The sequence below is a fragment of the Oncorhynchus gorbuscha genome, unplaced genomic scaffold, assembly GCF_021184085.1.
Source record: "Oncorhynchus gorbuscha isolate QuinsamMale2020 ecotype Even-year unplaced genomic scaffold, OgorEven_v1.0 Un_scaffold_4693, whole genome shotgun sequence".
NCBI classification, from domain to species: Eukaryota; Metazoa; Chordata; class Actinopteri; order Salmoniformes; family Salmonidae; genus Oncorhynchus; species Oncorhynchus gorbuscha.
The window spans coordinates 998-13588 of NW_025748658.1; the positions used below are offsets into that span (position 1 = coordinate 998).

The 12591-nt window shown below is 53.8% G+C and overlaps 1 protein-coding gene across 1 annotated transcript in view; it reads right to left on the reverse strand.

The window, feature by feature from the left end:
- LOC124028700 (cytoplasmic FMR1-interacting protein 1 homolog) overlaps window positions 1-12591 on the reverse strand; it is a 27037-nt gene continuing 14446 nt past the window's right edge. The window contains exons 5-6 of the mRNA XM_046340694.1: window positions 611-758; window positions 1-402 (exon numbers count right to left, since the gene is read on the reverse strand). Coding sequence (XP_046196650.1) covers window positions 238-402; window positions 611-758 — 313 coding nt within the window. The 3' untranslated portion in view covers window positions 1-237. The remainder of the gene's footprint in view (window positions 403-610; window positions 759-12591) is intronic.

Here is a 12591-nt window from a genome sequence, read left to right on the forward strand (position 1 = left end):
CATGATTTAGACCTCGTTTATTTCTGTTTTTCATGATTTCAACTTGCTGAAAATGGTCCACAGTTCCTATCATCTAGTTTAAAAGGGGGAAGAATATTTCATAAGTGCCTCCAAAAAGGCACCCTATTCCCTAGGTAGTGCACTTATATAAAACGTTTGAGATGCATTCTTTGTTAAACACAAGTGGATGGTGCTATAGGAAATGTATTGCTGATTCATGCTATTGGATGGTCAATCTCAGTTGCTGGCCAGGGATTGGTGGATAGGAGGCTGGAAACACCGGACGTGCTCCACAGGCATATTTTCCCCATCGCCTGACTTCAGGTACTTGTTCAGAATGGCGTAGATCTCATCGTTCAGAACCTGGAACTTGTGGATTCTGTCCACCATCTTTTTAAGAGGCTGAGGAAGGAGAGACATCATTCAGACTAATGATAATATAAATCATTGTTTTGGCCGGATCTAAAAGACCGTCTGGCAGAGACTACCCTAAACGTGACACCCATGGTTGTATTCGCTAAGACCCACTACTGTTTGTGCTAATGAATACGAACAACTCAGATGTTTGGGGTCTGAAGGTTCCAGTATTGACCCCTGACCTTCCACTCACCACACTCTTGATGATCTCATCCTTTCCATCGTGTTTCTGCACCTTCAGCAGGTGATAGCTGAAGTCCAGGATGTCAAAGCGTCTCTGTTGACCCAGTAGGGAGATGATCATACACCCAGCCCAGTGGAGACCGTCCCCGAAACACTGCCTAGAAAATACAACACAGGTTATATACCCAGCCCAGTGGAGGAACCGTCCCCGAAACACTGCCTAGAAAATACAACACAGGTTATATACCCAGCCCAGTGGAACCGTCCCGAAACACTGCCTAGAAAATACAACACAGGTTATATACCCAGCCCAGTGGGGCACGTCCCGAAACACTGCCTGGAAAATACAACACAGGTTATACCCAGCCCAGTGGAGACCGTCCAGAAACACCTGCCTAGAAAAATACAACACAGGTTATATACAGCCCAGTGGAGACCGTCCCCGAAACACTGCCTAGAAAATACAACACAGGTTATATACCCAGCCCAGTGGAACCGTCCCGACACACAGGTTATATACCCAGCCCAGTGGAACCGTCCCGAAACACTGCCTAGAAAATACAACACAGGTTATATACCCAGCCCAGTGGAAGACCGTCCCGACACACAGGGTATATACCCAGCCCAGTGGAGACCGTCCCCGACATACAGGTTATACACCCAGCCCAGTGGAGACCGTCCCCGACACACAGGTTATATACCCAGCCCAGTGGATACCGTCCCTGACACACAGGTTATACACCCAGCCCAGTGGAGACCGTCCCGAAACACTGCCTAGAAAATACAACACAGGTTATACACCCAGCAGTGGGACCGTCCCCGAAACACTGCCTAGAAAATAAATGCAACACAGGTTATATACCCAGCCCAGTGGAGACCGTCCACGAGCACACACAGGTTATATACCTAGCCCAGTTGGAGACCGTCCCGAAACACTGCCTAGAAAATACAACACAGGTTATATACCCAGCCCAGTGGAGACCGTCCCCGAAACACAGGTTATATACCTGGCCAGTGGAGACCGTCCCCACACACAGGTTATACACCCAGCCCAGTGGGGGCCGTCCCCGTCACACAGGTTATATACCCAGCCCAGTGGAGGACCGTCCCGACACACAGGTTATATACCCAGCCCAGTGGAGACCGTCCCTGAAACACAGGTTATATACCCAGCCCAGTGGAGGCCGTCCACAGAGCACAGGTTATATACCCAGCCCAGTGGAGACCGTCCCCGAAACACAGGTTATATACCCAGCCCGGTGGAGTCCGTCCCGGCACTGCCTGAAAATACAACGGGTTATATACAGCCCAGTGGAGACCGTCCCCGAAACACAGGTTATATACCTAGCCCAGTCCGTCCCGACACACAGGTTATACACCCAGCCCAGTGGGCCGTCCCCGTCACACAGGTTATATACCCAGCCCAGTGGAGACCGTCCCCGACACACAGGTTATATACCCAGCCCAGTGGAGACCGTCCCTGAAACACAGGTTATATACCCAGCCCAGTGGAGCCCGTCCCTGAAACACAGGTTATATACCCAGCCCAGTGGAGACCGTCCCCGAAACACGGTTATATACCCAGCCCAGTGGAGTCCGTCCCGAAACACTGCCTAGAAAAATACAACACGGGTTATATACCCAGCCCAGTGGAAGCCGTCCCGAAACACAGGTTATATACCTAGCCCAGTGGAGACCGTCCCCGACACACAGGTTATACACCCAGCCCAGTGGAGACTGTCCCCGACACACAGGTTATATACCCAGCCCAGTGGAGCCGTCCCTGACACACAGGTTATATACCCAGCCCAGTGGAGACCGTCCCCGGCCACAGGTTATATACCCAGCCCAGTGGAGACCGTCCCCGAAACACAGGTTATATACCCATCCCAGTGGAGACCGTCCCGAAACACAGGTTATATACCCAGCCCAGTGGAGACCGTCCAGGAAACACAGGTTATATACCCAGCCCAGTGGAGACCGTCCCCGAAACACAGGTTATACCCAGCCCAGTGGAGACCGTCCCCGAAACACAGGTTGCTCTACCCAGCCCAGTGGAGACCGTCCCCGAAAACTGGTTATATACCCAGCCCAGTGGAGACTGTCCCGACACACTGCCTGGAAAATACAACACAGGTTATATACAAGCCCAGTGGAGACCGTCCCCGAAACACAGGTTATATACCCAGCCCAGTGGAGACCGTCCCCGAAACACAGGTTATACCCAGCCCAGTGGAGACGTCCCCGAAACACAGGTTATATACCCAGCCCAGTGGAGACCGTCCCCCGACACACAGGTTATATACCCAGCCCAGTGGAACCCCGTCCTGAAACACAGGTTATATACCCAGCCCAGTGGAGACCATCCCCGAAACACAGGTTATATACCCAGCCCAGTGGAGACCGTCCCGAAACGCAAGGTTATATACCCAGCCCAGTGGAACCGTCCCCGAAACACAGGATATACAGCCCAGTGGAGACCGTCCCGAAAACAGGTTATATACCCAGCCCAGTGGAGACCGTCCCCGAAGCACAGGTTATATACCCAGCCCAGTGGAACCGTCCCCGAAACACAGGTTATATACCCAGCCCAGTGGAGACTGTCCCCCGACACACTGCCTGGAAAATAGCACAGGTTATATACGCAGCCCAGTGGGCCGTCCCCGAAGCCTGGTTATATACCCAGCCCCAGTGGAGACAGTCACAAAACACAGGTTATATACCTAGCCCAGTGGAGACCGTCCCCGAAACACTGCCTAGAAAATACAACACAGGTTATACACCCAGCCCAGTGGAGACTGTCCCCGACACACTGCCTGGAAAATACAACACAGGTTATATACGCAGCCCAGTGGAGACCGTCCCCGACACACAGGTTATATACCCAGCCCAGTGGATACCGTCCCTGACACACAGGTTATACACCCAGCCCAGTGGAGACCGTCCCCGAAACACTGCCTAGAAAATACAACACAGGTTATACACACCCAGCCCAGTGGAGACCGTCCCGAAACACTGCCTAGAAAATACAACACAGGTTATATACCCAGCCCAGTGGAGACCGTCCCAGAACACAGGTTATATCTGGCCAGTGGAGACCGTCCCGAAACACTGCCTAGAAAATACAACACAGGTTATATACCCAGCCCAGTGGAGGCAAGTCCCCGAGCACAGGTTATATACCTAGCCCAGTGGAACCGTCCCGACACACAGGTTATACACCCAGCCCAGTGGAGACCGTCCCCGTCACACAGGTTATATACCCAGCCCAGTGGAACCGTCCCCGACACACAGGTTATATACCCAGCCCAGTGGAGACCGTCCCTGAAACACAGGTTATATACCCAGACCAGTGGAGACCGTCCCTGAAACACAGGTTATATACCCAGCCCAGTGGAACCGTCCCGAAACACAGGTTATACCCAGCCCAGTGGAGTCCGTCCCCGAAACACTGCCTAGAAAATACAACACGGGTTATATACCCAGCCCAGTGGAGACCGTCCCCGAAACACAGGTTATATACCTAGCCCAGTGGAGCCGTCCCGACACACAGGTTATACACCCAGCCCAGTGGAGACCGTCCCGTCACACAGGTTATATACCCAGCCCAGTGGAGGCCGTCCCCGACACACAGGTTATATACCCAGCCCAGTGGAGACCGTCCCTGAAACACAGGTTATATACCCAGCCCAGTGGAGCCGTCCCTGAAACACAGGTTATACCCAGCCCAGTGGAGACCGTCCCGGAAACACAGGTTATATACCCAGCCCAGTGGAGTCCGTCCCCGAAACACTGCCTAGAAAATACAGCACGGGTTATATACCCAGCCCAGTGGGACCGTCCCGAAACACAGGTTATATACCTAGCCCAGTGGAGACCGTCCCGACACACAGGTTATACACCCAGCCCAGTGGAGACTGTCCCGACACACAGGTTATACCCAGCCCAGTGGAGACCATCCCGACACACAGGTTATATACCCAGCCCAGTGGAGACCGTCCCTGACACACAGGTTATATACAGCCCAGTGGAGACCGTCCCGAAACACAGGTTATATACCCAGCCCAGTGGAGACCCAGTCCCCGAAACACAGGTTATACCCAGCCCAGTGGGGGCCGTCCCCGAAACTGGTTATATACCCAGCCCAGTGGAGACAAGTCCCGAAACACAGGTTATATACCCAGCCCAGTGGAGACCGTCCCGAAAACAGGTTATATACCCAGCCCAGTGGGGCCGTCCCCGAAACACAGGTTATATACCCAGCCCAGTGGAGTGTCCCGAAACACAGGTTATATGCAGCCCAGTGGGGGCTGTCCCAGGCTTACACTGCCTGGAAAATACAACACAGGTTATATACCCAGCCCAGTGGAGACCGTCCAGAAGCACAGGTTATATACCCAGCCCAGTGGAGACCGTCCCGAAACACAGGTTATATACCCAGCCCAGTGGAGGCCCCCGAAACACAGGGTTATATACCCAGCCCCAGTGGAGACCGTCCCCGACACACAGGTTATATACCCAGCCCAGTGGAGACCGTCCCTGAAACACAGGTTATATACCCAGCCCAGTGGAGACCGTCCCGAAACACAGGTTATATACCCAGCCCAGTGGAGACCGTCCCCGAAACACAGGTTATATCACAGCCCAGTGGAGACCGTCCCCGAGCACAGGTTATATACAGCCCGAGTGGGGACCGTCCCGAAACACAGGTTATATGCCCAGCCCAGTGGAGACCGTCCCAAACACAGGTTATATACCCAGCCCAGTGGAGACCGTCCCCGAAACACAGGTTATATACCCAGCCCAGTGGAGACTGTCCCCGACACACTGCCTGGAAAATACAACACAGGTTATATCACAGCCCAGTGGAGACCGTCCCCCAAACCTGGTTATATCCCAGCCCAGTGGAGACCGTCCACAAAACACAGGTTATACCTAGCCCAGTGGAGACTGTCCCGAAACACAGGTTATCTCCCAGCCCAGTGGAGACTGTCCCCGACACACTGCCTGGAAAAATACAACACAGGTTATATACCCAGCCCAGTGGAGACCGTCCCCGAAACACAGGTTATACCCAGCCCAGTGGAGACCGTCCCGAGCACAGGTTATATACCTAGCCCAGTGGAGACTGTCCCCGAAACACAGGTTATATACCCAGCCCAGTGGAGACTGTGGTCCTTCTGTAGCTCAGTTGGTAGAGCATGGCGCTTGTAACGCCAGGGTAGTGGGTTCAATCCCGGACCACCCCATACGTAGAATGTATGCACACATGACTGTAAGTCGCTTTGGATAAACGTCTGCTAAATGGCATATATTATTATTATTATATAGACTGTCCTGAAACACAGGTTGTAGCCCAGTGGAGACCGTCCCCGAAACACAGGTTATATACCCAGCCCAGTGGAGCCGTCCCCCCGAAACACAGGTTATATACCCAGCCCAGTGGAGACCGTCCCCGACACACAGGTTATATACCCAGCCCAGTGGAGACCGTCCCAGAAACACAGGTTATATACTGCCCAGTGGAAACCGTCCCCGAACACAGGTTATATACCCAGCCCAGTGGAGACCGTCCCGAAACACAGGTTATATACCCCAGTGGAGACCGTCCGAAACACAGGTTATATACCCAGCCCAGTGGAGACTGTCCCGACACACTGCCTGGAAAATACAACACAGGTTATATACGCAGCCCAGTGGAGACCGTCCCGCCTGGAAAATACAACAGGTTATATACGCAGCCCAGTGGAGACCGTCCACAAAACACAGGTTATATACCTGGCCCAGTGGAGACTGTCCCTGAAACACAGGTTATATACCCAGCCCAGTGGAGACTGTCCCGACACACTGCCTGGAAAATACAACACAGGTTATATACCCAGCCCAGTGGAGACCGTCCCCGAAACACTGGTTATATACCCAGCCCAGTGGAGAATACCCCGAACACAGGTTATATACCTAGCCCAGTGGAGACTGTCCCGAAACACAGGTTATATACCCAGCCCAGTGGAGACTGTCCCTGAAACACAGGTTATGTACCTAGCCCAGTGGAGATCCCCGAACACAGGTTATATACCCAGCCCAGTGGAGACCGTCCCGAAACACAGGTTATACCCAGCCCAGTGGAGACCGTCCCCGACACACAGGGTTATATACCCAGCCCAGTGGAGACCGTCCCAGAAACACAGGTTATATACCCAGCCCAGTGGAGACCGTCCCGACACACAGGTTATATACCCAGCCCAGTGGAGACCGTCCCCCGAAACACAGGTTATATACCCAGCCCAGTGGAGACCGTCCCTGAAACACAGGTTATATACCCAGCCCAGTGGAGACCGTCCCCGAAACACAGGTTATATACCCAGCCCAGTGGAGCAAGTCCCGACACACAGGTTATATGCCCAGTGGAGACCGTCCCTGAAACACTGGGTTATATACCCAGCCCAGTGGAGACCGTCCCCGAAACACAGGTTATATACCCAGCCCAGTGGAGTCCGTCCCGAGCACTGCCTAGAAAATACAACACGGGTTATACCCAGCCCAATGGAGACCGTCCCGAAACACAGGTTATATACCTAGCCCAGTGGAGACCGTCCCCGACACACAGGTTATACACCCAGCCCAGTGGAGACTGTCCCCGACACACAGGTTATATACCCAGCCCAGTGGAGACCGTCCCCGACACACAGGTTATATACCCAGCCCAGTGGAGACCGTCCCTGACACAGGTTATATACCCAGCCCAGTGGAGTCCGTCCCCGAAACACAGGTTATAAAAGCCCAGTGGAGACCGTCCCAGGAAACACGGGTTATATACCCAGCCCAGTGGAACCCCGTCCCCGAAACACAGGTTATATACCCAGCCCAGTGGAGACCGTCCCGACACACAGGTTATATACCCAGCCCAGTGGAGACTGTCCCGAAACACAGGTTATATACCCAGCCCAGTGGAGACCGTCCCCGAAACACAGGTTATATACCCAGCCCAGTGGAGACTGTCCCGACACACTGCCTGGAAAATACAACACAGGTTATATACCCAGCCCAGTGGAGACCGTCCCCGAAACACAGGTTATATACCCAGCCCAGTGGAGACCGTCCCCAAAACACAGGTTATATACCCAGCCCAGTGGAACCGTCCCACGAAACACAGGTTATACCCAGCCCAGTGGAGACCGTCCCCGAAACACAGGTTATATACCCAGCCCAGTGGAGACCGTCCCCGAAACACAGGTTATATACCCAGCCCAGTGGAGACCGTCCCAGACAGGTTATATACCCAGCCCAGTGGAGACCGTCCCGAAACACAGGTTATATACCCAGCCCAGTGGAGACTGTCCCCGTCACACTGCCTGGAAAATACAACACAGGTTATATACCCAGCCCAGTGGAGACCGTCCCCGAAACACAGGTTATATACCCAGCCCAGTGGAGACCGTCCACAAAACACAGGTTATATACCTAGCCCAGTGGAGACTGTCCCCGAAACACAGGTTATATACCCAGCCCAGTGGAGACTGTCCCCGACACACAAAATACAGGTTATATACCCAGCCCAGTGGAGACCGTCCCCGAAACACAGGTTATATACCCAGCCCAGTGGAGACCGTGAAACACAGGTTATATACCCAGCCAGTGGAAACACAGGTTATATACCCAGCCCAGTGGAGACCGTCCCCGAAACACAGGTTATATACCCAGCCCAGTGGAGACCGTCCCGAAACACAGGTTATATACCCAGCCCAGTGGAGACCGTCCCTGAAACACAGGTTATATACCCAGCCCAGTGGAGACCGTCCCCGACACACAGGTTATATACCCAGCCCAGTGGAGACTGTCCCTGACACACTGGTCCCCGAACACAGGTTATATACCCAGCCCAGTGGAGACCGTCCCCGAAACACTTATATACCCAGCCCAGTGGAAAATCCCCAACACAGGTTATATACCCAGCCCAGTGGAGACCGTCCCGAAACACAGGTTATATACCCAGCCCCTGTCCACAAAACACAGGTTATATACCCAGCCCAGTGGAGACTGTCCCCGAAACACAGGTTATATACCCAGCCCAGTGGAGACTGTCCCCGACACACTGCCTGGAAAATACAACACAGGTTATATACCCAGCCCAGTGGAGACCGTCCCCGAAACACAGGTTATATACCCAGCCCAGTGGAGACCGTCCCGAAACACAGGTTATATACCCAGCCCAGTGGAGACTGTGGTCCTTCTGTAGCTCAGTGGACTGTCCCCAAACACAGGGTTCAATCCCGGGACCACCCATTATATACCCAGCCCAGTGGAGACTGTCCCTAAACACAGGTTATTACCTAGCCCAGTGGAGACCGTCCCCGAAACACAGGTTATATACCCAGCCCAGTGGAGACCGTCCCGAAAACACAGGTTATATACCCAGCCCAGTGGAGACCCCGACACACAGGGGTCCCCCGACACACAGGTTATATACCCAGCCCAGTGGAGACCGTCCCTGAAACACAGGTTATATACCCAGCCCAGTGGAGACCGTCCCCTCAAACACAGGTTATATACCCAGCCCAGTGGAGACCGTCCCCGAAACACAGGTTATATACCCAGCCAGTGGAGACCGTCCAAACACAGGTTATATACCCAGCCCAGTGGAGACCCGTCCCGAAACACAGGTTATATACCAGCCCAGTGGAGACCGTCCCCCGAACACAGGTTATATACCTAGCCCAGTGGAGACCGTCCCCGAAACACAGGTTATATACCCAGCCCAGTGGAGACTGTCCCCGACACACTGCCTGGAAAATACAACACAGGTTATATACCCAGCCCAGTGTAGACCGTCCCCGACACACAGGTTATATACCCAAGCCCAGTGGAGACCGTCCCGAAACACGGGTTATATACCCAGCCCAGTGGAGACTGTCCCCGAAACACAGGTTATATACCCAGCCCAGTGGAGACTGTCCCGAAACACAGGTTATATACCCAGCCCAGTGGGACCGTCCCCGAAACACAGGTTATATACCCAGCCCAGTGGAGGCCGTCCCCGAAACACAGGTTATATACCCAGCCCAGTGGGGACCGTCCCAGACACACAGGTTATATACCCAGCCCAGTGGAGACACGTCCCGACACACAGGTTATATACCCAGCCCAGTGGAGACCGTCCCCATTATATACCCAGCCCAGGTCCCGGAAACACAGGTATATACCCAGCCCAGTGGAGACCGTCCCCGACACACAGGTTATATACCCAGCCCAGTGGAACCGTCCCCGAAACACAGGTTATATACCCAGCCCAGTGGAGACCATCCCCGAAACACAGGTTATATACCCAGCCCAGTGGAGACCGTCCCCGAAACACAGGTTATATACCCAGCCCAGTGGAGACCGTCCCTGAAACACAGGTTATATACCCAGCCCCCCGAAACACAGGTTATATACCCAGCCCACTGGACCGTCCCGAAAATACAACAGGGTTATACCCAGCCCAATGGAGACCGTCCCGAAACAACAGGTTATATACCTAGCCCAGTGGAGACCGTCCCCGAAACACAGGTTATACACCCAGCCCAGTGGAGACTGTCCCCGAAACACAGGTTATATACCTAGCCCAGTGGAGACCGTCCCCGACACACAGGTTATATACCCAGCCCAGTGGAGACTGTCCCTGACACAGGTTATATACCTAGCCCAGTGGAGACCGTCCCGAAACACAGGTTATATACCCAGCCCAGTGGAGCCGTCCCCCGAAACACAGGTTATATACCCAGCCAGAGTGGAGACCGTCCCGACACACAGGTTATATACCCAGCCCAGTGGAGACCGTCCCTGAAACACAGGTTATATAGCCCAGTGGGGCAAGTCCCCGAAACACAGGTTATATACCCAGCCCAGTGGAGACCGTCCCCGGAAACACAGGTTATATACCCAGCCCAGTGGAGACTGTCCCGACACACTTATATACCCAGCCCAGTGGAAAATACAACACAGGTTATATACCCAGCCCAGTGGAGACTGTCCCCGTCCACTGCCTGGAAAATACAACACAGGTTATATACCCAGCCCAGTGGAGACCGTCCCGAAACACAGGTTATATACCCAGCCCAGTGGAGACTGTCCCAAACACAGGTTATATACCCAGCCCAGTGGAGACCGTCCCAGAAACACAGGTTATATACCCAGCCCAGTGGAGACCGTCCCTGAAACACAGGTTATATACCCAGCCCAGTGGAGCCCCGAAACACAGGTTATATACCCAGCCCAGTGGAGACCGTCCCAGACACACAGGTTATATACCCAGCCCAGTGGAGACCGTCCCCCTGGAAAATACACACAGGTTATATACCCAGCCCAGTGGAGACCGTCCCGACACACAGGTTATATACCCAGCCCAGTGGAGACCGTCCCGAAACACAGGTTATATACCCAGCCCAGTGGAGACTGTCCCGAAACACAGGTTATATACCCAGCCCAGTGGAGACCGTCCCCGACACACAGGTTATATACCCAGCCCCAGTGGAAAATACAACACAGGTTATATACCCAGCCCAGTGGAGACCGTCCCGACACACAGGTTATATACCCAGCCCAGTGGAGACCGTGCCCGAAACACAGGTTATATACCTAGCCCAGTGGAGACTGTCCCTAAACACAGGTTATATACCCAGCCCAGTGGAGACCATCCCGACACACAGGTTATGTACCTAGCCCAGTGGAGACCGTCCCGAAACACAGGTTATATACCCAGCCCAGTGGAGACCGTCTCAAACACAGGTTATATACCCAGCCCAGTGGAGACCGTCCCCGACACACAGGTTATATACCCATCCCAGTGGAGACCGTCCCCCTAAACACAGGTTATACTCAGCCTAGTGGAACCCCCCCGAACACAGGTTATATACCCAGCCCAGTGGAGACCGTCCCGAAACACAGGTTATATACAGTCCAGTGGGAGACTGTCCCAGCCTGGAAAATACAACACAGGTTATATACCCAGTCCAGTGGAGACCGTCCCCGAAACACAGGTTATATACCAGCCCAGTGGAGACCGTCCCCCGAAACACAGGTTATATACCTAGCCCAGTGGAGACTGTCCCGAAACACAGGTTATATACCCAGCCCAGTGGAGACTGTCCCCGACACAGGTTATTACTGCCTGGAAAATATCCCTCGAAACACAGTTTATATACCCAGCCCAGTGGAGACCGTCCCCGAAACACAGGTTATATACCCAGCCAAGTGGGAGACCGTCCACAAAACACAGGTTATATACCTAGCCCAGTGGAGACTGTCCCTGAAACACAGGTTATATACCCAGCCCAGTGGGAGACTGTCCCCGAAACACAGGTTATATACCTAGCCCAATGGAGACCGTCCCGAAACACAGGTTATATACCCAGCCCAGTGAGACCGTCCCCGAAACACAGGTTATATACTCCAGCCCAGTGGAGACCGTCCCCAGACACAGGTTATATACCCAGCCCAGTGGAGACCGTCCCCGAAACACAGGTTATATACCTAGCCCAGTGGAGACTGTCCCGACACACAGGTTATATACCCAGCCCAGTGGAGACCGTCCCCGAAACACAGGTTATATACCCAGCCCAGTGGAGACCGTCCCGAAACACAGGTTATATACCCAGCCCAGTGGAGACCGTCCCCGAAACACAGGTTATATACCCAGCCCAGTGGAGACCGTCCCGACACACAGGTTATATACCCAGCCCAGTGGAGACCGTCCCACAAACACAGGTTATATACCCAGCCCAGTGGAGACCGTCCCCGAAACACAGGTTATATACCTGCAGCCCAGTGGGAGACCGTCCCAGACACAGGTTATATACCCAGCCCAGTGGAGACCGTCCCCCGACACACAGGTTATATACCCAGCCCAGTGGAGACCGTCCCTCGACACACAGGTTATATACAGCCCAGTGAGACCGTCCCCGACACACAGGTTATATACCCAGCCCAGTGGAGACTGTCCCCGAAACACAGGTT